The sequence below is a fragment of the Pipistrellus kuhlii genome, unplaced genomic scaffold, assembly GCF_014108245.1.
Source record: "Pipistrellus kuhlii isolate mPipKuh1 unplaced genomic scaffold, mPipKuh1.p scaffold_m20_p_1, whole genome shotgun sequence".
NCBI lineage: Eukaryota > Metazoa > Chordata > Mammalia > Chiroptera > Vespertilionidae > Pipistrellus > Pipistrellus kuhlii.
The window spans coordinates 171,530,584-171,555,633 of record NW_023425404.1 but is presented as its reverse complement, the minus strand read 5'-3'; the positions used below and the strand labels follow the sequence as shown (position 1 = coordinate 171,555,633).

General features: G+C 40.9%; 1 protein-coding gene across 5 annotated transcripts in view; it reads left to right on the top strand.

Annotated features, from left to right (window-relative positions):
• Window positions 1-14,100, top strand: part of SLAIN2 (SLAIN motif family member 2) — a 68,632-nt gene extending 54,532 nt beyond the window's left edge. For 2 of the 5 annotated variants that reach the window (XM_036417007.1, XM_036417000.2), the window contains 2 exons: window positions 9,446-9,764; window positions 11,106-14,100. In XM_036417007.1, coding sequence (XP_036272900.1) covers window positions 9,446-9,764; window positions 11,106-11,172 — 386 coding nt within the window. In that variant the 3' untranslated portion in view covers window positions 11,173-14,100. Of the gene's footprint in view, window positions 1-9,445; window positions 9,765-11,105 lie in introns of those variants that run through there. The other 3 variants (XR_006739985.1, XM_036417037.2, XM_036417014.2) reach the window with 3 other exon arrangements.
• The last annotated feature ends 10,950 nt before the right edge of the window (window positions 14,101-25,050 follow it).

Genomic DNA, 25,050 nt, shown 5'->3' with positions numbered 1-25,050 from the left:
AAATGTGATTCCTCCTATTTCCTGAAGAGACTGTGTAGAATTATGTTAATTTTTCTTTGAACATTTGACAGAATTTTCCAGTAAAACCACATAGGCCTGAAGATTCTTTTTTGGAAGGTTTTTGAATTACAAAATCAATTTCCTTAATAATTATTTGGCCACTCAACTTATCTATTACATATCAATTGAGTTGTAGTTGTGCATTTTGATGAATTGGTCCATTTCATCTAAGTTGTCAAATTAATGTCTGTAGGAATGTTCTTAATACTCCCATCTGATCCTTTTGGTGTCTTTAGCATCTATAGTGATATTCTATTTCATTACTGGTATTCATTATTTGTTTTCTCTTTACATATGAAAACTCAAGAAGAGAAAAAAGCCTGTTGTGTTCGCCATTATTTTTGTTTATCCCATTCTTTCCTCCTTTTCATATATTCCAGGGATCCTTTTAATAATTTCATTTCTGTTTAGAGAACTTCCTTAGCCATTATTTTGGGGTACATCTGCTGGCCACAAATTCCCTTTTGTCTGAGAATGACTTGATTTTTCCTTAATTCTTACGTTTTCTCTGGATCTACAATTCCAAGTTGACATTTATTTCAGCTCTTAAAAAATATTGTTCTAATTTCTTCTCTCCTCTATGTGGTAGGATGAGAAATCCACTCTGGTTAGAATTCTTTTCCCCTATAAATTAGGTACTATTTCTCCCTCTGACTTCTTACCTTTAGTTGCAGAAGTTTGGTTATGATGTGCTTTGGTGTGGATTTCTTTGGACTTTTCTTTTTGGTGTTTCCTAAGCTGCTTTCATATATGGGTTTATGTCCTTTGCCACATGTGGGAAATTTTTAGTCATTTTTCAACATACTTTTTGTCCTCTTTTTCTCTTTTCCTTCCAGTCCTCTGAGGATATGCAAATGTTTAGTGTTTTGTTATAGTCCCATGGGCCCCTGAAGCTCTGTTATTGTTGTTGTTTTACAGTTTATTTTCTTGGTGGTGTTCAGATTGGGTAATTTCTTTTGTTCTACCTTCCAGTTCACTGATTCTTTCCTTTTTTCTCTCCATTTTGCTGTTGAGCCCATGCATTGAGTTTTTATTTATTTTTAAAATATATTTTCCATTTTAAATTTTTCATTTCATTCTTTTTCACATCTATTTTTTGCCTAGACTTTCTATTTTTGTTTCAAGTGTTCGGAATTAGTCATTTAAGCAGTTTTATGATGATTATTTTAAAATCTTTGTCAGATAATTCTAATATCTCTGTCATCATGGTGTTACTATATATTGATTATCTTTTTTTTATTCTGTTTCAGATCTTCCTGGTTCTTAGTATGATGAGTTGTTTGTTACTGTAATCTAGACACTCTTTTTGTATTATGGATCTTATTCTGGATTTTATTTTTACATATATTTTTCTGTTATAACTCAGGAATTTATTGGATTACGGTGAGTGGCAATAGAAGCCTAGGTTCTCTACTCAGTCTCTGTTGACACCCAAGAGGGAGGGACCTGCTGGGCAAAGATCGGAGTTCTGCCGCCCTACCGTGTTTCCACTCACCTTGTGGTAAAGGTGGTTTTGTTTCCACTAAACACCAACCTGAGGGGGGGGAAGACCACCTCATTACTGCTTCTCTGAGAGAGTTTTGTGGGGCCTGGTTAAGCCTTATAAACACAGAAGTCTAGGCTTCCCACTGGCCTTTGCTGGTGTGTGCGGGAGTGGGGCCACAGTTTTTTCTGTGGTGTTTGGCTGGAGTAAGAGCAATTATTATCTGAAAGTTTTCTTTCCTAGTCCTTTATTTAGAGAGAGCAGGCTTGTTTGGTCTGTCATACCCCATGGCTTTTTGGGGTTGCCAGCTTCTTCAGCTCCAATCTGGGATATAGGAGGCAAAAAGAAAACCTTGAGAACTCATTATCATGTCATCCCTCAGATTGCAAGGTCCTTAGATGGTCTTTCTCTTCTCTACCTTTCAGAGCCTTCTTATGTCTGTTGTATACATAATGCCCAAGGTTTTAAATTATATTTAGTGTGAGAAATAGGGAAACACATCTATTCCCATTTTCCCAAGTCTGAGGTTCACATTTTTCTTTTCATTTTTTTAAATGTTTTTACTGATGTTTTAGAGAGAGAAGAAGGGAGAAGGATAGAGAGAGAAACATCAAGGAGAGAGCACATCATCCTTTGGCTGCCTCCTGCACATCACCTACTGGGGATCGAGCCCGCAACTCAGGCATGTGTCGTGACTGGGGATCAAACCAGTGACTTCTTGGTGCATGGGCCAACACTCCCCCACAGAGCCACATCAGCCAGGCAGATACTCATACTTTTAAAAAATTTAAGGAGATAACTCTTTCCCTGGCAAAACTATTAATAATTAAAATGATGGTCAGAAGTTTTCCCAGAGGGAAAGATGCTTTTTACAGAGCTTATTTTTAAGATAAGATTTGAGTAAGATATTTAAAATGTTATAGATATATTCCAGTATTTATAAGGCTGTCATGTAGAAATCTCATGTAGAAACACCCTCATCTTCACCACTATAACCTGCCTAATTTCATCAAATACTTTCCATGAGAAGGAAGCCTAGGACTCCTCAGTCATCCCTCACCTACCAGATTGTCATTCACAATGTCTTAGTGCATCTCTTCATCAGATCTCATTTCCATCTACAACTCCCCAGACTTTTGCTAATTACTCTTTAGAACTCAACATCCTCCTCTGAACTGCACTTTTTAAAACCTATGTCTCCACCCAAACAAAATCCTGGTTGAAAGGCTCCGAGTTATGGTAAAAGCTGGGACTGAAGATGGCTTTCCTGGAGTTGGTACTGGAAGGAGCAGGTCCTGGCTCCACCCTTAGGTGCTGGCTTGAGGAACTGAAGACTAGGAGCCTCAGTTATCCAGTAGTCCTCCAAGAGATGGTGAAATAAATTGGGTAGAAACTGATCTGGTAAGGGACACAAAGGTGGAACTACAGAGAATGGAATTGAGAAAACATTTTTTTTTTTTGCCCCTATCGAAAAGAAAATGTGGGTTATTTAAAAAAACAAACAAACAAAAAAAAATTTTTGTGAAGATCATGAAATTTGCAAATCAGATGTACTGAGACCCTGAGGACACCTTCAGTTTTCTATCTGAGGAAACTGTAACGGTTGGGAACCAGGGCATGACTGTTTCAGAGCCATCATCCCAACTATGGCTCTGCTGTGTCTTCATTCCTGTGGGTTCTTCATTCCAGTGGGGTTTTTCTGTTTTGTTTATTAAGAAAAAGGTCTTCTAAGATTTTTTAAAGATGATTTGACTTTCGGTAGTGGTAATACTGCAACATACAGATGATCTATAACACACATGTCAAACACAAGGCCCGCGGGCCAAATCCGGCCCGTCAGGCCTTGCAATGTGGCCCGCACCGCGCTGTCATCACTGCACTCCGCTGCGTTCCATCACAATGACGCGCGGTGACATAGGAGGCTTGTGATCTCGCCGGCCGCCTCGCATAGATAACAAGTCACGCGAGATTCAGGAGGCGTGACCTATAGTCCGGCATCCGATGTGGTTGTGCGGGTGGCAGAGCAGAGGAGAGAGTGAGTGTGCGGGCATAAAAAATACACAGCAGAAGCTGCCAGTTCCTGGCATAAAGTGCAGGCATAAAAATCGCAACAGAATCTGCTATCTATACCCAGCCAGGCATTTATTGACTGACTTTTTTTTTCTCCACTCCATCTGCCAACTGTGCAGTTTTCAACTTTTTCCTTCTAACGCAGATTTCCAATAAACTACATCTTTTACTGCCAATATTGATCCCAAAATGTCCAGGAAAAGAAAAGTTGACGGTGAAGGCAGACAATTTAATGACAAATGGGAAAATGAATACATGTTTGTGCTTAGAGAGGGCAAACCAGTGTGTATATTGTGTTATGAGACAGTGTCGGTGATGAAAGAGTACAATATACGTCGTCATTTTGACACCAAACATAATGTTAAGTATGGCAAATATACTTTGGAAGAAAAGCATAAAATTGTTAAAGAACTAAAAGGCAAACTACAATCACAGCAGCAAATGTTTACAAATGCTACAGCGAAAAATGATGCTGCAGTGAAAGCAAGCTTTATAGTGGCTGAAGAAATTGCCCGTACTTCAAGGTGTTTTTCAGAGGGTGCCTTTTTGAAGCAATGCATGCTAAAAGTGTGTGAGCAAGTATGCCCAGACAGATACAGAGTTTTCAAAATGTCAGTTTGTCAAGAAACACCATTGCAGATAGAGTTCAAGAACTCTCAGGAAATCTATCATCACAGCTGGCCGAACAGGCATGCAGTTATCTCGCTTTTTCACTTGCTATCGATGAAAGCACAGACAACACTGATACAGCGCAGCTGTCCATCTTTATACGTGCTACGAAGACCGACCTCTCTGTCACTGAGGAATTTTTGGATGTAGCTGCCATGCATGGGACGACGACTGGTAGAGATATATTTGAGGCTGTGGAGAAATCTATAAATAATTTTAAATTACCCTGGGAAAAGTTGGTGGGGCTAACTACCGATGGCGCACCTTCAATGTGGGGAGAAAAGAAAGGCTTGGTTGTACTAATGAAGGAAAGAATGCAAAAAAGTCACTGCCACACACCCTTGATTACTTATCATTGCATTATCCACCAAGAGGCTATGTGTGGAAAAGTTCTGGACATGAATGACATAATGACCACAGTCATTAAAACTATTAACTTTATACGGGCACGTGGCCTGAATCATCGCCAGTTCCAGCAGTTTTTACAGGAGGTGGGTGCAGAGCATGGAGATGTGCCATACCACACAGAAGTAAGATGGCTGAGCAAGAGCGCAGTCCTCAAAAGATTTTTTGAGCTCAGAGAACAAATTGCTCTTTTCATGGAAAGTAAAGGAAAGCCCTTGCCTGAACTGTCGGATCCCGCCTGGCTATGTGATTTTGCTATGATGTGTGACATATGCGAGCATCTCGCCCAACTGAATCTGAAGCTGCAGGGACGCAAACAAGTCATCACGAAGATGTCTGACATGATCACAGCATTCCAGCGTAAACTTCAACTATGGAAGTCCCAACTGGAACAGGACAATCTTGCCCACTTTCCCGTTTGTTTGAGTATCCCAACCACTATTTCTGGTACTTTTCCTTGCAGTCGGCTGGCTACCAAAGTTAGCCGTTTACTAAGTGAATTTGAGCGGCGTTTCTCTGACTTTAGAACACAGCACTCAGGCTTTGACATCTTTGCCAATCCTTTTACAGTTGATGTCAACAATGTGCCCCAGCACCTTCAGATGGAGATAATCGAGCTTCAGTCTGACAGTGGCCTGAAATCAAGGTTTCAGGATGTTGAAATTGAGGACTTCTACCCTCTACTGCCCCCTGACTCAATGCCAGAGCTCCGACTTCATGCTGCCCGTATTCTATCCATGTTCGGGAGCACCTATCTTTGTGAACAGATGTTTTCAATAATGAATCTGAACAAAAACAAGCACAGATCACGCATTACCGATGACAACCTCCATGCTGTTTTGCGGGTTGCTACAGCCCAAGAAATAAAACCGAACATTGACTCATTGATCCGGGGAAAACGGTGTCAGACATCTAGCCAGAAAACAAAACAATGAGCATTTTAGGTACATTCCAATATTACTGTTTTGCTTGATACCAATATTACTGTTTTGCTTGATAGCATGTGAGTTGGTTAACAGCACTGGTAAGGAAAAGATTGTTCCACTCATTTTAAATTCACATTTCTGGTTAACATTGTCAGTTTATGACTGTTCAGTAAACCATTCGGCCCGCGATTTAGGCTGGATTTTAGATTTTGGCCCCTTCTCTGATGGAGTTCGACACCCCTGATCTATAATAATAAAAGGGTAATGTGTTAATTAGACTAGACAGGCAAACCACCTTTCAGATGTCTTTTTGGACGAAGCCGCGGCTGCGAGGGCCCAGCCCCTTGCACACATTTCGTGCTAGTGTGTTATAAAAATGTACACACTTAAACATTTTTTATATTTATTTAGTTTTAGAAACTCAGTCGTGATGTTCCTTGGGTATGGTGTTTCCTGATTTTTTTTTTAACTACTTAGATTATGTGAGCTTATAGTTTTCACCAAATTTGGAAGAAAATTCTTCAAATATTTTCTGTCCTACTCATACCCTTCCTCTCTCTGTTAGACCATATGATGTTGACCTATAGGTCACTGAAGCTTTATCATTTTATTTTTTACTCTCTTTATTCTCTATAGGTTTTAGTTTGGGTAATTCTTATTGTGTCTCAGGCACCTCTTCTTCTGCAGCATCTAAATTATTAATTCCTATTCAGTGAACTTAGTATTTTGTATATATAGTAAATTTTTCATCTTTAAAAGTTCTATTTTAAAAAAAACAAAAAACTCATTTCTCACCTCATTATGTTTATATTTTTCCTTATATCCTTAAGCACATATGTACTAGTTCTCTTCAAGTTCTTGCTTGCTAATTTAGTCATCCTGTAACTTCTTGGTCTGTTGCTCTTGACTAATTTTTATCTTGGTTTGGTTATCACTATTCCATTTCTTTCTATGTCTACTAATTTTTTTTATTGGATAGTGGACATAATGAAGTTTTACGTTCTGTGCTGGGTTTCTTCGTTTTTCAAATAGTGTTGGGCTTTGTTTTGACCAGAAGTTGTTTATGGATCAGTTTGATCATTTATTGCTGAGATCAGAAAACTTTTTCTTTAAGGGCCAGACAGTAAATATTTTAGGACTGTGGGTAATCTGATCTCTGTTGTAACTACTCAACTCTTATAGCTGGAAAGCAACCGTAGACAATACATGGGTGTTACCGTGTTCTAATAGTTCATTTTCAAAAAACAGTTGGCTTTCCTAGGGCTGGTAATTTGCTCACCTTTGTTTTGAGGCTTGTTTTTTAAGTTTTGTTAGAGTGGACTTGGAGTAGCTTTATTCTGTGGCTAATTTATTTCTTTCCGAGCATCGCCTGTTGCCCTGGATGTTCAGCATGCATTCTCTACTGGTTGAAACACATGCCTGTGGCCCTCTGTGAGCTTTGGGAACTGTTCAGTTTACAGTGTTCCAGTCCTGCTTTGCCCACTCTAATGGTGCTTCCCTCAGTACGTGCACAGCTCACCATCCAGCCGCGGATTCCAGCAGACCCCTGCACCAAGTTATGGTGGTCTCCTGGAGCAACCCCCTCTGAAGTCATCTGCCGCTCCAGTTCCAATTTTTTGTCTCCTTAACCAGATAGTTTTGATCTGCTCAGGATTCTCCTCCTTGCTCTGCAGCCCAAAAAGTGTCTCCAAACCTTTCTCCCTCCCCCAAAAAATACCACACACACGCACGCACGCACTCACACTCACCACACCACATTTCTTTTCCTTCTCTCAGGGATTATAGGCCTGTGCTGCCTGTTGTTCAATATTTGAAAATTGTTTTATATATTTTGTTCCACTTTATAGGTGGTTATAGCTAGGGGTTAAGCCCCTTCCAGGTTCTGCCATCTTGGCAGAAAGCTTCTTTGATGATTTTAAAACTAACACTTAAGTTCCATTCCAGACTAGATTCTCTGGGGATGCTGCCTGGGCTTCCATACTTAAAAAGAAAAAAGGTTCCCCAGGATTCTGACTCCCAGTCAGACTTGAGTTTTGGGGGGCTCAGTAGAGGTAATTTGAGCTCACCAAGTCCTGGGCCTCGTTTATCTTAAGTGGAGGTGTTGATATTTGAGACTCTAATCAGACAGGAGGCAGAAAAGTCAGCTAAGAAGGAGGGAGGCTGTGTACCAAAACCCTTACTGAGAGGATGGTAAGAGATGGCTTTCCTCTATTTTGGAGTTTTGAAACTAAGGCTTTATCTCTCTTCTTCACAGTCACCAGGTGAAAATAGTGACCAGACTCATTCATTCTTTTCTCTCCTACTAACACTGTGGTACACCTTGCTGTTATTTGTATCCTTTAGACAGATTAGAGGTTAGAAGAATGGAATTCTGTAGATTATCCATTTGTACAGTTTTAGGACCAAGTCCCTGGCCCCAGCTTTCACTTCATTCATGTTCTCCCCAAACTAATGGAAGTTGAGAGAAAAATGGGGTGATCTCTCTCTGCCTGTGATTCATTTCTCCCTTCCTCCCTTTCTCTCTGAAGTCAGAGTTTTTGTTAGGTAAAGAATGTTAAAGTAATATTTTTATTTACATTATGTGTAGCCATCCATGGGCATTTGAAGAAACTAAAACCGATGCCCTTTCAGAGGTAATTTATCCAAACAGAATAAGCAGGAAAGGATAAATGTGTCCCCCAGGGACCACCACAATAATAAAATTTATTTGAACTCATTTAGGCTTAAGAAGTAATGCATGGATGGAACTGGAGAGCATTATGCTAAGCAAAATAAGCCAGTCAGAGAAAGATAAATATCACATGATCTCACTCATGTGGGATATAATGATCAATATAATTTGATGAACATGAGGTCCAGAGACAAATGGTAAGGGGTGGGGTGGCAGTTAGAGAGCAACCAAAGGACTCGTATGCGTGCATATTAGCGTAACCACAGACACTGGGGTGGTGGGGACTTACTCGTGGTGGGAATGGCTTGGGGGAGGGGGGTTTCAATAATAAATAAAAAAAAAGATAACTAACTGAAGATTAAATTTTTTTTTAAGTAATGCACATTATACATTTTTTTCTTTTATGTATTATTATTTGTGTTAATATAAAAGTGTCCTAACCACTTAACGGAATTGACATTCCAGAAAAATATACCATCTTTAGCCTGTGATTCATATCTCTCTTGATATGCCTGTATGTTTATACTAGTAACTTCCCTACTTGGTGAATCACAACTAAACTTTTTTTTTTTTCTTTTTTTTTTTTTTTTTTACAACTAAACATTTTTAAAAGAGTGTTTAGTTCCTGAGTTTTAAGTTACATTGTAGGTGATATACAATAGTACTTAGAGATACACCCACCAGATGCTTGATACAAGTTTACCGGAATGGCCCTGGCCTGTGTGGTTCAGTTGTTTTTGCAGTGTCCTGTGCACTGAGAGGTCACAGTTTGATTCCCAGGCAGGGCACGTGCCCAGGTTGCAGGCTCGATCCCCTCTCCCTTCCTCCCTCCCTCCTCTCTCTCTCTCTCTCTCTCTCTCTCAATAAAAACATATGATTTAAAAAGTTTATATGAATGTTTCTTTGAGGGGAAAGTGTATTTCAAATTCTAGTCAACATGCTGGTAGTCGGCCTTTTTGAGTAAGGACTTGGTTTTTTTAGGGCTTCTCAGTTATCCTTTTTTTAATTGCTCAGAAATATTCTTTATTCTTTGTATTTCTTTAGAGTGTTTTCGTGAATATAGGTGTACTGGTGCCCAGTCATTAAGTGTTCGCTAAAGCAGTGGTTTCACTTACACTTGGTTTCCACTGAAAACATTGATTTTTCTTTGCCATTCTACAGTACCTTCTCCAGGCAAATTCCGCTCCCCTGCAGCGCCATCTCCTTTGGCTCTTCGGCAACCAGTAAAAGCATTTAGTAACCATGGCTCTGGTGCTCCTGGGAGCCAAGAAACAACACAACTCACACAAACCACCTCCTCGCCTGGGCCTCCCGTGGTTCAGAACACAGTCCCAGCAAACCCTCCCAGCAATATCAACAGCACTACGCTAACCAGACCGACAGGGACAGCCACGATGAGGAGTGGCTTGCCCAGACCCAGTGCCCCTTCTGCTGGGGGCATCCCAGTGCCTCGCAGCAAACTTGCACAGCCTGTCCGCAGGTAAGTGCTGGTTAGCATTCTTGAGCATGGGAACGTGGGAGGACTGGACTTGCATTCACCTTTGCATTGGATAGTGAACAGAGAGAGTCCTAATTGGGTTCTCACTAGAGTCTTAGTACAAATTGAATAAAACATTTTTTTATTGTTTTAAAAGAAAACCTTACATGGGACATTAGGGTATTATATCACTTTGGTTCAGATTAAATTTGCCCAGAAACCTAACATGAGTAAGCATCTCAGAGACCTCCTAGGAAAAATTGTTAAAACCACTCAATTTGGTTATGGTATTTGTTCATTTTGAATATAATAATGTTCAGTAAAGATTGTAAAGGCATATTAGAACCTAAAATGAAATTTAAGATAACAGTTCTAGCCACCAAGTCTAAATGTAATCTGGGAGGGTGATTTCAAACGCTGCAATTCAGAATCTTCTGTGGAATTTGTATAGAGGCCTAAAATTTACTGCCACAGAGCTGGTCTGATGAGCCTAAAATCTAAGGGTATGCTGGCTTTTGTTGTTTAATTTTCAGGTGATTCCGAGTTCAGCTAGGTTGGGAACTGTGCACCTGTTACCTTTATCTTTTAGGAATGTGATTACCACCATCGGTAAATTCAGGTGTCAAACAAAAATAAATGCTAAATATTTATTTGCATGTAAAAAAGTGCAATCATCCCATAAGCTTTCAAACTGCCTTACTTTTTATTCTCAGATAAACATATTACATTTCTGAATCCAATAGTACAGTACAACAGCTTTTTCTATGCGCTGTGCTAAATAACTTACATATATCTCATTTTATAATAACACTAGAGGCCCAATGCATGAAGTCAGTGCAAGGGTAGGCCTTCCTTCCCCCAGCTGCCAGCAGGCACCCAGGACCCAGGCTTCCCTTGCAGCCCCAGCTTCGTGCAAAAGGGCATCCGATCTAATTAGTATATTCCGCTTTTATTATCATAAATTATTATAGACTCAACATGTAGGTACTGTTGTTACTCCTATTTTCGGAGAAGAATACTGAATTGTAATGAGGTAAATAAGGTTGGTATTCCATGTGGTTGGAAAAGATGAGACAGTCTTTTCCTTTCTTTTACTCGACTAGCTATGCTAACAAAAGGAGGTTGGTGAAGTCACCTGATGCCCAATAAAACTTGGACGTTGTGGGAATACTGAGTGTGGGACAGTTGTGCGGACGGCTGTGCAGAGCTTTGATCTCAGTAGTCCCCTGAAGCAGCCTGCATTGGGGTGTGATGCCACCTGTAGAGTCATTATCCTGTGTGGGAGATGGGATGGCAGTGTTTTACTTAAGCCCTGAAGTCACTTTACAAAATTGCTCATTTCAGATCCTTGCCAGCTCCTAAAACCTATGGCAGCATGAAAGATGACAGTTGGAAAGATGGCTGTTATTGACCAGCAAAGAGAAGAATGCAGAAGTCCACAGCTTCACAGACACCCTTCACCAGGCTAAATGACAACTTTTATATGCAGACTGTTCATATGAGACTCTTGGGATTTGTAAAGTCCCAGCCCTCTCTGTCTTAATTAGCACAAACTGACAGAGATGACCAAGCAGCACTTTAATGACATTTAACATCAGATGTGTTTGGTAATCATACAATCACTCTCCATGGAATCACTTTTAGTTTTGTTTAACAGAAAGTTGATTTTTTACTATTTGACAGAGGCCAATATCTGGGCAAAAAAACTAATGGATGCCAAAGAGAAAATGCCCTTTTGTAAACGAGAGAGTACCTTTGCGTACAAGAAAACGGTGAATCCAAGCTATCCAAAACTTCACGTTCAATCTAATTTACTGTATAAATGGTATTAATATTTGTATTAATGAGAACTAACATTCTAATTACCTGAAATGTTTCACTGGTACTCCAAGAGACTAGATTGAGATGGAGGAGGATGGCAGCTAGAGATTTAAAACGTGATACCTAAATTTGGGAGAATTCTATAAATTAATTTTGCAGATTCGTTAGAAATAAAAATGTCATTTGTTTAATGTCAAGTTTTGGATGTAGCTCACATGTCACCGCCATTAGGTAGTGTTACAGCGTGCATCCATCACGTTGCATCGACACATCGGGCTTCTGTGTTTGTTTTGATTGCCAAAAGGGCTTAATGTCAGTTGTACAATCTTTCTACACTTTCTAGCTCCTGGCTCAGGAAAGATAGCCTTTGCTATTGAAGCCAACTTCTTCACATGCTGTTATTCTGTTACAGAACTGAGAGACCTTGTTTTCATTAGCAGGTTTCCATGATGGGAAAGAGCAAGTAGTGTATGTCTTTATTCTTTACATAACACCACCTCGGTGCTTACAACCTGGAACAAAACCATACAGTGAGAGAGGGGGGAAATCTATGCACTTAACTTATAAAATCTCTGGTAATGACAGTGTATTGTTGCTGTTCATGACACAACGGTCTGTTATGTGGTAGGAGACTAGCCTGCTGAATCCTACCTAAGTGGATCCACTTTAAACTGAGTAACTGTATAAAACGTTCTTCGAAAATACTGTCTCTTTTGACTTTGATTCTGCCTTACATCAATTTTTGCATTTTTTGGGAAACAAATGAAATCCGAACATGTGACTCTAGCCCTTAAATACTTGCTTTCTAATGGCACATATGTGTATACCCTGGGAATCATTTATTTCAGGTGTGGGGGTTTTTTTTAGTCTTTTACTAAAAAATTTTTTTCTACAGCATGCTTCTCATTTTTATGGTGAGAGGTCTGTTTTTAAATATTTGTTTGAACAGCTCTAAAACATTGGTACTTGAGTCACCTAAAGGATTTTAGGGATTTGAATATAAGTTTATTTCCTGTTAGTCAAAGACATTCTGTAAGTTGGCAAAAGAACTTGAGAAATGGGAAGCTTGATATTCAGAATAGCACTGGGGTTGACATGTTGAGAGACCCCTGTTGGGCCGTGAGTGACACCACGGCTTGACCGTGATGTTAGCTTGACCATAGGGAGTCATTCCCGTTAGTATAAGCAGCTGGAGAGTTGACCTGACAGTGCTATGTATTTCGGTGTATAACACAAGGAATTTTATCCTTGAATTTGAGGGTGATAGGGGTGGATCAGGAAAAGATGGTACCAGAATTCCACATGATGATGAACTAAAAAATGTTGCTTTTTAGAGAAGATAAAACATCTGCTTTGAGTGTGTGTGGGGTGTCCCACGTAAAAATCTATTAAGTGAAAGAAAGAACTAGCCACTGTCTCTTTTCAAAATCACATATACGCAAAACAAAATAGGTCTCAGTTTTCAGTGCAACATTGCAAAAAGTATATATATATATATATGCTGCAATCCAATAATTAAGAGGGATTTTTAACTATTATGAAACACCATGACATTTTTAAGTTAGATTATCGGTTTCAAAAAAGGGAGTATTCAGGTTATTTAACTTTGTTTTTTAAAGGCTGCATCAGAAAAAAAATGTCTATTTTTTTTAATTCAAATATTTCATCACATGTTAAAAATGTATTTGGTTCTGAGTTGGGTGAAGTATAATTTTACCTGCTGTTGTACTGCCACAGACCATTGGCTTTTGGTCTCCTGAAGAGAAAAATTGCCTTTTTACTACAAAGCTTTTGTGTATTGCCAATTTTTCTATTTGGGAAAATCCAAGAATTACTGTGGTTAGTCTTACAGGAGAAATGTGGATTTGATAAACTAGTGCCTATGATTTTAACTTATGTTTGATATATAGTAGTAAGGGGTTTATGAATGTTAAATATTTTTTTGTGCCAACAGCCCAGATTTGTCCTTATATGTAAGCAGAAAGCTATGAGCTCTGCTTCTGAAGTTATTTAATTTTCTCAGTGTTTGAATGTTATTTTTTTGTGTGTTAATAAAAGTGTAAAGAATTGGAAAAATATAAATATTCTTAACTCAAGTATTTGCTGGATCATTTTTCTACAAAACTTGTTTGTAATAAGAAACACTCTGAAGAGTTGACTTTTTTCAGTTTTCATACCTGGAAATCACATTTTGTAAAACTGGGGACCATTCATAATTGTCAGATACTTTTTAAAATTGTTATCTCAATACATCACTTTTATACAAAAAAAAAAAAAGTTTTTTTGGAAGGAAATTAGATACATGTGTCCCCAGGTGTTTGTATAACTCTAGAATTATCTAGACTGTATGTTTTTATTGAATGTATAGGTATCAATTTTTGACATTACGCATGGTCCTTTGAGATCACATGAACTTTGATTTGCAAACATTTCTATAGCCGAACTTGTATGTATGGTTGCCTCCTTAATAAACAGCCTGACCATAATGTTTATTATTAAATTTATATTTGTTTTTCAAGTGTTTTATTAATTTCTGAGTATGATGAGATTCAACTTCACATGCTGCCAGTTGCTTACCATTGGTTTTAATAAGTTTCTCAGTTGATTTTTTTTTAAACACGCAAACCTAAATCACATTTGATCTTTATGAGGTTGGAAATATATCATGTTATATTTTCTTTGTCCTGGTCATTTCATATGTGGGTTACTTGGAGTAAATTTATAATTTACTCAAAACTGATATGGTCGTGGAACTTTTTCACCTGTAAATTAATATCTAATTAGAAAAAGTTAGCATATATGAAACAAGCAAAATGTCAATTTTAAAAGAGTTTCCAACAGAGAAAATGAATATATTTTCAAACCAAATATGGGTATTTAGTTGATCATGTGAATCTTTTCTCTCATGGATGAATGGGAAAAATTGAGAATTGTACATTATTTCATTAGTTCCCCACATTCCTTTTGGAAGTTTCTAACTGGCCTTTAAGTTACAAAAATATTAGAGAAACTACTCTTCATTTTTGAATTTTTCTCCCAAGTCAAGCTAAAAAAACTTTTAAGAACCATTTAAAATTAAGTGTCAAAATATTTGTAAGCCAATGAATGAGAAGTTGACTTAAACTAGGCCTATGCCAGTACAACAGGAGAACCTCCTTGGAGGTTTTTTGCAGAGTATTTGCTGTATCAAAGTTCAGCTCTTGAGTTATAAAAGCAGAATAAATGTTTGAGAAACTGATTTGGAAGGACATAGCAAACAGGATGTTCACAATGAGCATGAAGCCAAAGTTAGCATCCCCTAATGTATTTTGTATTTTAAATGATCCGGAATATATGTCTGAGGAGACTCTATGAAATGGCCCTCGGCCCTAGCCGGTTTGGCTCAGTAGATAGAGCCTTGGCCTGTAGACCGAAGGGTCCTGGGTTTGATTCCAGTCAAGGGCACATGATGGGGTTGCAGGCTCAATCTCCTGTGGTGGTGAGTGCACGACACAGCCAGTCAATGATTCTCATCATTGATGTTTCCATCCCTCTCCCTCTCTAAAATCAACAAATATATATACATATACATATATATACACACACACACATACATATATATGTGTGTGTGTGTGTGTGTGTAGTATGTATATTTAAAAATAAAAATGAATAAGAAAATAAGAGTTAACCTAAAATTATTTATATATATATATATATATATATATATATATATATATTTTTTTTAATTTATTTTTTTTTTTTAAGAAAGAAATGGCCCTCTGGTTGCTAGTCCAAGAATGAAACAGATGTCACTCATGGACCTTAATACAACCTGGTTAAAACTGCTGAGTGATGCCAATTTCAAACCAATTCCTTATCTGCACTGGGTAACTTTATTGTTTGCTTTTTATAAAGAAGAAAAAATAAAACTTTATGATAAATTAATAGAGATGCATTGTGTCAAAAAACCTGAAAATAGTAATACATAAAAGGTGGAAATGATCCTGTGTTTCACCTGGGGATCCTGCATGTCACCTGGGGAACCTGCAATCTAGGAATAAATATTGAAGTGCTGACCTAAAATCTATACTAATAATAGAGGAATATGCAAATTGTCTAGAACACCATTACAGTAACAGTAACAACCAAACAGCGGGCTGACAGACTGCATGGGGTGACAAGGCCAGCAGGGGAACACCTAGCAGGCTGTGTGGAGTGACTGGCCAGCAGGGGGGGTTAGTGAGGCACAACCAAACAGCAGGCTGCGTGGGACAACCAGGCATGCGAGGGGGGGGAGGAGCCAGTTGGGGGTGATTAGGCTGACAGGGGGGCAGTTGGGGGCACCAGGCCAGCAAGGGGGCCAGTTAGGGGCAACTAGACCAGCAAGGGGTGCTAGTTGGGGGCTACCAGGCCGGCAGAGGGGGCAGTTGGGGGTGATCAGGCAGGTATGCAAGTGAGAAGTTAGGAGCCAGCGATGCCAGATTGTGAGAGGGATGTCTGACTGCTGGTTTAGGCCTGATCCCTGAGACATCCCCCGAGGGGTCCTGGATTGGAGAGGGTGCAGGCTGGGCTGAGGGGAATTTTGTGCACGAATTTTGTGCATTAATCCTGTTGCACTGGGCCTCTAGTGATCATATAAGTGGAAGGGTGAATAGTTTTCTGTGTAACTTAAGTACTTTTCACTTACAAAAATAAGTTTACTTCTGAACAGAGGTGTGCAATGATTGGTACTGAAAGCTTTACACATTTCTCAATTCCTGATTACAGATATTCCTCAATTTAAAAAAAAATCATACTGTTTGTATCTTTATAACATTAATTGGTGTCTCCTAAAAGTTATGTTTATTACAGAAAACTAGAGAAATACAGTAAATTATAATGAAGGAAAAGCACTTAATTCCATGAGTAATCAACCACTTAAATTTGAAGAGTTTTGTTTTTTTTTAATGAAATTTGGAATCGTCATGGTTAAAAGGATAACTTTTTATTAACTCTGATGTCATTTATGACTTCATTTAGAGATAGATTCTGCTAAGAAAATGATCAGTTTCAGGCAAAGTATACAAATATTAATTGTAAAACTTTACCAAACCTATATGATCGTAGTTCTCCATATAATGTTTATTGAACTGCTCTACACAATCTACCAAACTGAATTGATAGTATTGGTTGAATACAATTTCAGTTTTAAAACAAAATACTTTAACAAAATAATAGGTACAGTACAACCAAATAATCAAGATAGTCTGGAGTTCTCAAACTTTAGAATCACCTGGCAGGCTGTTAAAATGACAGCTAGCCTGGCTCCTAACATTATAATTTAGTCTTGCCTATTCTTGAACTTTGTGTAAGTGGAACCCTACACTTTGTAATTTTTCTCTGCTCTTTTATTTTTATTGAAGGCTTACCATGGGGTTTTTGTAAACTCGGGCACTAAACACTGTGAGATTCGCGCTCATTGCCCTCCTGTGTGCCCTGGTATAACTATTTCACAGCTTGTCCAGGCTTCCGGGGAAAGACAGTTGGGTTGTTTCCAGTTTGGGTCTCTTAAACATAATGCAGCTTTGGATTTGGGCATAGTCCAATGGAGTATGCCCTCAAAAGCCTTTCTCTCCCATGTACAACTAAAAAGCCTGGACAAAATGCAAAAGGCAGCTACCTGAGGACACTGAACAACAAGCAAAGAAGCCGGGGCAGGGAGGAGAATTGAACCTGCAGAAGAGACCATCCAGGGTGTGCCTCCCATCTCCCCTTCCTCTCTCGAGCCAGGAGAGCTGCAGACAGTTAAACCAGAGGAAGCTGAGGGGAAGTCTATGAATGAAAACCCCCAAAGACCAGGAAAAAGAAGCTCCTGGAAGCTAGAACACATTGGGGGTTTCTATTTTCTCTCTTTTCCTTCATAACTGCTGCTTCTGAAAGGAGAAACGTTTAAAAGAATGCCATGGCCGAAACTAGTTTGGCTCAATGGATAGAGCGTCAGACTATGGACTGAAAGGTCAATTCCTGTCAAAAGCATGTATCTTGGATGTGGGCATAGTGCAGAAGGCAGCTGATCGATGTTTCTCTCTCATCAATGTTTCTAACTCTCTCCCTCTCTGTAAGAAAATCAATAAAATATATATATTTTAAAATAAAAAAGCAGAGAAAAATTACAAAGTTTAGGGTTCAAGAAAAAAATCAGTAAAAATATATATTTTTTAAAAATGCCATGGCTTTTAGGAGAATTGAGCAATCCTGTCTCCAGGATTGTTCTTTCAGAGGCCTCTTTTGGCACCCTTCCTGATTTTTCATTATGTTCAAATGTTTGAACAGCCAGAAACCTGGCATTCAGTGATTGGGGACGAGGGAGGAGGGGGAGGGAAAAGGGCTCCTCCCTGCAGTGCTCATCAACAGAGCGAAGCAGACGGCCATTTGGGATGATACATAAGCAAGGGACTGAATGCCTTGCCTGTTAGGTTCATTAATCCTCTTAGTGGGTTTGAAGAATGTGAACCCACAGAACACGGCCCCCTCAGGCTCCGGATTGCCTATTCTGTAGGAGGCGCACAGCGGGCCCTGCAGGAGAGACACTCCTCAGGCTTTTAAAGGACACCTGCCGGGCCACGCCTCCCTCTCTCTGCAAAACCACTCTGATATTGAGGTTGTTTGTCATTCTTGTTAGTAATTGGCTGTGTCTTCTCTTTCTGTTGATTTTATGTAAGCTCTGAATCTAAATTATTATTATTATTTTTAAATGTTAGGACACTTTCTTGTTCCGCATGAGCACTAGCGAAAAGTCAAAACGCTGTTTTCTATTTTGAACACTAGGGGGAGATCTTGTTTTCTCTGGGAGAGTTTTCAATCCCAGCCCTCCCTCAGCGAGCTGTGAATGCAATTTGTTTTCTTTTCGGTACAAGTGAATCACTGTGATAGCTTCACATTTACCAAAATACGATGAGGATACTGTGATGATGATGTTGGGGATCCTGGACAAGAGCTAAGGAAGGCAGAATAAAGTATGGACTTCGGTTAATAATGATATATCAGTATTGGTTCATTAATGTTGGCAAATATACCGATGTATGATGTTAACAACAAGGGAAACTGGGCACAAGGTATGCGGGAACTCTGAACTTACTATCTTTGCAACTTTTCTGTAAGTCAAAACTATCCCAAAATAAAAAAGTTATTTTAAAAATGCATTTTAAAATAGTAAGACCAGAACCTAATTTCCATTTTGTTTTTGTTTGTTTTTTTGAGTTTTTTGGGGAACCAGGGAAAACACTTTAAAAACCTTATATTTGCAGAACAAATTGAATATTGGAAAGGGCTTTGCTAAGTGAGCTACAAGTATAGGAAGACATATTCAAATGGCATTAGATACGTTTAAAACACCTAGCTATTTTTAAAATTGTTTTTTTTTAATATATTTTATTGATTTTGTACAGAGAGGAAGGGAGAGAGATAGAGAGTTAGAAACATCGATGAGAGAGAGTCATCGATCAGCTGCCTCTTGCACACCCCCTACTGGGGATATGCCTGCAACCAGAGTACATGCCCTTGGCCGGAATCGAACCCGGGACCCTTCAGTCCCCAAGCCGACTCTCTATCCATTGAGCCAAAAAATGTTATCTGAGCATCTTAAACTCCCACCTGAGCATCTTAAACTTCCCAGCAGCAGGAGCGATGAGGGAGGAGAGGTTCCAGCACAAGCGGGGGGAGCCTGCTTCCAGGGCCCGCGTCAGAGAAGTCCCTCAGCCTCTTCTAATTCACACGTGTGGGCTCCCTGAGGGCCCACTTACCCTGATTTTCCTCCTCAGAGAAACCTAGCAAAACCTGTTAATTCTTGAGGAGCCATTAGCGTCCCTCTCTGACATGTGTTATTGCAGTTCCTGCAAGTTCTCTTCAGACCTCATGCACTGCAGGTTCCCACTCCCCCCTGAACTCTCTCATTTCTCTCCTCTGTCTCTGGGCTCATGGCTCCCTCCCTTCCTTCTCCTTTCCTCCTCAAGGGCCCATTTGTTCCCTCTTTCAGGTGGTTGCACTCCACATTTTTTTTTTAAGAAGTTGTCTTTTTTTAAATATATATGTTTTATTGATTTTTTGCAGAGAGGAGAGGGAGAGGGGTAGAGAGTTAGAAACATCGATGAGAGAGAAACATCGACCAGCTGCCTCCTGCACACCCCCCGCTGGAATGTGCCCGCAACCAAGGTGCATGCCCTTGACAGGGATCGAACCTGGGACCTTTCAGTCCGCAGGCCGATGCTCTTCTTTACTTATAACTGTATTTCACTGAACTAGAAGCTTCAGGAAGGCAGGGACCATATACTAGTATATGTTGGTCATGATTCATTTGTGGTGTCTCGTGGAAAGTAGTACGTGGAGCCCACTATCTACTTGGATAGGTGAATGAATGAGTGAGCCAATTAGTGAATGAATGAATGTGGGAGAAGAACACGCCTGCTTTGGGAAGAAGATGTTGAGCTGAGTTTTAGACAGTTAAAGCTTGAGGTGGACGGTACATGTAAGAGCCTGGAGCCCAGGAAAGATCTCCAGGCTGTGAATGTAGACCAGACGTAGCCGTATCTACTTGGTAACTGAAGTCCTGGTTGTACCATGACCTCCCAGAGAAAGGTCAGAAACGAAAGTGGGCAGCAGAGGTCTGCGAAGCAGATGAGTCCTTTGAATAAAGAAAACATTAGTGTCCCGACTCTCCCAAACAAAAGGACAACTTGAGGAGGATGTTTCCTTAATCTATAGACTCTATACCGTTAGTCAACTAAACTCATTAGTCAACAGAGCCAAATATCCACAGTGCAACGATTGAAATTTCTTTTGAGAGCCAAATTTTTTAAACTTAAGCTTCTTCTAACGTCCCTTCTTCAAAATAGACTCGCCCAGGCCGTGGTATTTTGTTGAAGAGCCACACTCAAGGGGCCAAAGAGCCACAGTTTGCCGCCCACTGGTCTATGGCATTCTTGAGCTCCCAGCAGAAATGTGCAAATTCTTTGGGAAGCAAGGTACTAGGGCACACTCATCATTAGTGTCTGCCACCAACGCTCACCTCTCTCTGTAGCCACAGCTTGAATCAGTAGAGAGAAGGAGACATCCGTGGGTGGGAAATGAAAATAGCAGAGAGGAAAAGCCATTGACAGAGGAGAAAAGTTGCCAGAAGAGAAATAGTTCTAACTGACCCAGCCCTCCATCTCCTCTGAGCCACTCAGACCCTCATTCCCATGCCCCCTGCTTCTGAAAACACTACCGCTAGACACTTCAAAGTAAGCCCACACCCCTCCCCTGGATTGGCAAACATTTCTTGCAAGACCCAGCTTCTGCTCTTTAACCACGCCCACATCCTGCTCTCCCCCCAGTTTTTTCCTTCTCAGAGAGGGCTCAAGTCTCCTGCTTGCTAAGTTTACTGGAATGGAATGGAAACCCGTACCCCCAGTTCAAGCTGGACTAAGCTGACTTCTCTCGGGCTCCCTCGAACGGCCTCTGCCTCCCGCAAATCACCGGCTGGAATGGACAGTGGGTTCTCCCTGCTCGCCCTCGCTCTTCACATTTCTCTGTGAGCTCCATGCCCTCTCAGCCCCGCTCTGCATGGCATCTTCCTGCCAAAGCATCCTGGCAGATGAGCTCACAATTGGATTTGTTTGTTTTCATGGCTGGGGCGTGGGCACCTGGGAGCCAGCTTGAGAAAACGTATGGCCTGGTGGGTGAAATGATGAAGTCCAGATCTCGCCTGCCGTCCTGAGAGCTGGACTTCGTCCGCTGGGCTGGCTGAGCATCAAGCCCAGTCCCCATTAGCGACGGGCTGGGCAATAAGGACCAACCTTCTTTCTCAAAGGAAAATTGTTAGACAAAAATTATTTCAAGTCACATTAAAAACAGTAAAGAATTGGCCGAAGCTGGTTTGGCTCAGTGGTAGAGCGTCGGTCTGTGGACTGAAAGGTCCCAGGTTCAATTCCGGTCAAGGGCACGTACATTGGTTGTGGGCATGTACCCAGTTTAGGGGGTGTGCAAGAGGCAGCTGATCGATGTTTCTCTCTCATCGACGTTTCTAGCTCTCTATCTTTCTCCTTTCCTCTCTGTAAAAAATCAATAAAATATATATATTTTTAAAAACAGTAAATTGAAAGGAGTGGCACCTGCCAGACCAAATTGGGAGAGTAGAGCCGGGGCGGGGGGTAAGGGGGGTAGCCTGAAGCTAGAATCAAGGGCGAGTATCTGAGCACCAAACCCACATGGTGCCTGGGGTGTTGCTGATGCTGAACATCTGGTCCTCAGTTCTCCAGCCTCATGTGACAAAGGAGCCGGTCAACAGCCAACTCCCACCCATGGGGAGGAAACCTGCGGGTGACATTCCCTACATCATGGAGCCCCCAAAGGCGACTGGGATGTGGTGATTTATAGTGAGAAGTATACATTTGTCTTTGTCCTCAGTTCGGGCACAGAACCCCTAAAACCCCTGGCATCTGCTGAGTCAGGAGAGTAATGTCTGCGTCTTTCATTGTGTGAATGAGGTGACTTTTGGACCCTCCTAAGGGTGGGCGCTTGTCAGAAGAAGCAACCAGAAACAGAGGGTCAGTCCCATGGAGGGCAGAGGGGCTGGAGTGGAATCCGTCACCCAGGCCAGTGATGTAATCAGGCGTGCCAGGTAAAGAAGCTCGTAAACCCCAAAAGGGGCGGGTTGGTGAACACGTGGAGATCTGGGGAGAGTCACCCTGGGAAAGGACATGACACCTCCATGCCCGTTTCCCGCGCCCTGCACTGGGCATCCTTCCATCTGGCTGTTCCCAAGTTGCATCCTTTTGTAGTAAACCAGTGAACTAGTAAGTAGATTGTTTCTCTGAATTCTGTGAGCCACTCTAGCAAATTCATCCAACCCAAGGGAGGTGTGTGTGTGTGTGTGTGTGTGTGTGTGTGTGTTGGCACCTCTGATCTACAGCCGGTAAGTTAGAAGCACAGATGCTAACCTGGACCTGCAGTTGGTAACTGGTGTGTGAAGTGGGCTGGGGCTGTCCTAGGACGGAGCCCTTAGCCTGTCCTGGATGGTGTCAGGATTGAGTTGAATTGTAGGACCCACAACTGGTGTCAAATAATTGCTCGGTGATGTGTGAACCTCCCTCCCCTGTTGGAATTGGTGATCAGAATCACTACCTTACAATTTCTGATGAATTTTTTTCTTTAAAAAAAATCAGTTTTCATTTAAAAATAAATCATTATTGTCCTAGCAGGTTTGGCTCAGTGGAAAGAGTGTCAGCCCTCAGACTGAAGGGTCTCAGGTTCGATCTTGGCCAAGGGTCTCAGGTTCGATCTTGGACACCTACCTCAGTTGCAGGCTCCATCCCTGGCCCCCGTCAGGGCATGTGTGGGAGGCAACCAATCACATCGATGTTTCTCTCTCTCTATTTCTTCCCGTCTCTCCCACTCTCTCTAAAAATCAATGGAAAGAATATCCTTGGGTGAGGATTAACAACAACAAAATAATAATAATAATAATAATAATAATAATCTACAATATATAAATAAAAGCCTAAGCAACTGTTACAATCAAATGACCAGAATGACCCAGATGACCAGTTGCTATGATGCACACTGACCTCCAAGGGGCAGACGCTCAGCACAGGAGCTGTCCCCTGGTGCTCAGTGCACTCTCACAGCTAACCTCCCACGGCCCCTCCCCCAGCCAGCCAGCCCCCCGCCGCCACCCCTCCCATCGGCCTCGATCACAGGCCAGCTCAAGGTACCCCACCTGAGCATGAATTTGTTCCCCAGGCCTAAGTAATAAATAAACCATTATCATCATCAAATAGCAAAGTAGCTGTTTCATAATTTTTTAAAAATGTATTGATTTTAGAAAAAGAGGAAGAGGAAGGGAGAGAGAGGGGGGAAACCATCGATTTGTTGTTCCACCTGTTATACATTCATTGGTTGACTCTTGTATGTGCCCTGATGGGGGATAGAACCCACTCTAACCAACTGAGCTATTCGGCCAGAGCAAATGTTTCGTAAGTTTAATGAAAAGACTTTAAGGAAAACACCAATAAGAGATATTTTGCTTAGCTTCAAATGAAAAAAATAACCCAATTATTTCAGCTCTTTAAATAGCTTGATAGCTTGATATCAATTAGCAAATCGTGATTCAATTCAGTTGTGTTATTACTCTGACCCTTAAAAGTATACAATAGATATAAACTGATGCAACCGGAGGTATAATAGCGGTTAACAAATTCTGTGTCCGAGCCATGCTAATCCACTTAAGACTGCGGTAGATTTCCTGGCAGAAACTCTTCTCTTGGCAGCGGCTCTAAAATAAGCACGCAGTGAAATTTATGCCTGCCTTGGTGACGCTGCCAGTGACACGGCACCCAGTGGCTGAGACGGATGGCAGCAGACTGATGTCATAAATCCTATTTCCTGGAACTCCTTGAACCATCAAATGTCAACTGACCCCGGGGACACGTGGGAGGAACACATCCTCTCAGCCTGCGTTTTCCTACCATGGACAGAGATCCTGATTTTCTCAGGAAGCATCCCTTCTCCCGCCTGGAGGCAGCTGGGTTTTGGAGGGTGGACATTCCCAGGAACAAAGCTGATGCTATTCTTTTGTTTGATAGTTTCAAATATTAATAATCTGAAAAAGAAAACACTCTTGAAGAGTCTAAGAAAATAAATGGTTCTTCAAGCATATGCATATTTAACGTAGACAATTTACCCCTCACAGCATGAAAATAATCTTACGTATGTCTACTAAATAAAATGTTTTTTTTGAGGCATCATTGTGTGATTTGAAGGGCACACTACAACACAATGGTGAAAGAGAACCATTGACTGGCAGCCTCCTGCACACGCCCCCAACTGGAGATTGAGCCTGCAACCTGGGCCTGTGCCCCTGACCAGGAATTGAACCGGGATCTCTGCTTCATAGGTTGATGCTCAACCACTGACCCATGCCGGCCAGGCCAAAAAAATAAACATTTTATTGAGATATTTATATGCAGATAAATGTACAGATCTTCAGGATGGACCTAACTTGACTGCCTTTTAAAACTGTTTTACTTCTAGCCTATTCATGCTATCTTCCTGAAGATTGTGGTGCTACCCATTCTTGAGCCTTGGGGCACTCTGTGATGTAAATGGAGGCAGTAGTATAATCAAAGCCCAGTGGGATGAGAGAAGGGCTTACTCTTATAACCAATTCTCTCAGGAAACATCTTTCCTTTTTATTATTTTTTAAAACTTTTTTCTTACCTTTTTGGCACCTAGGCTGAGATGAACAAGTTACATCTTTCCGTGCTTTGTCTTTGCTGAGGGACAGCTAGTTTCTCTCCTACATTTAAAAAATTTTTATTGAATTTATGAGGGTGACATCCTACATAATAAAAAAGTAATAGGCAAATTGACCATCACTCCAACACACCAAATGGCTGCCCCCATGTAGTCAAAGATGGCTGCCCCCATGTGGACACAAGATGGCCACCACAAGATGGCCAACAGGGGAGGGCAG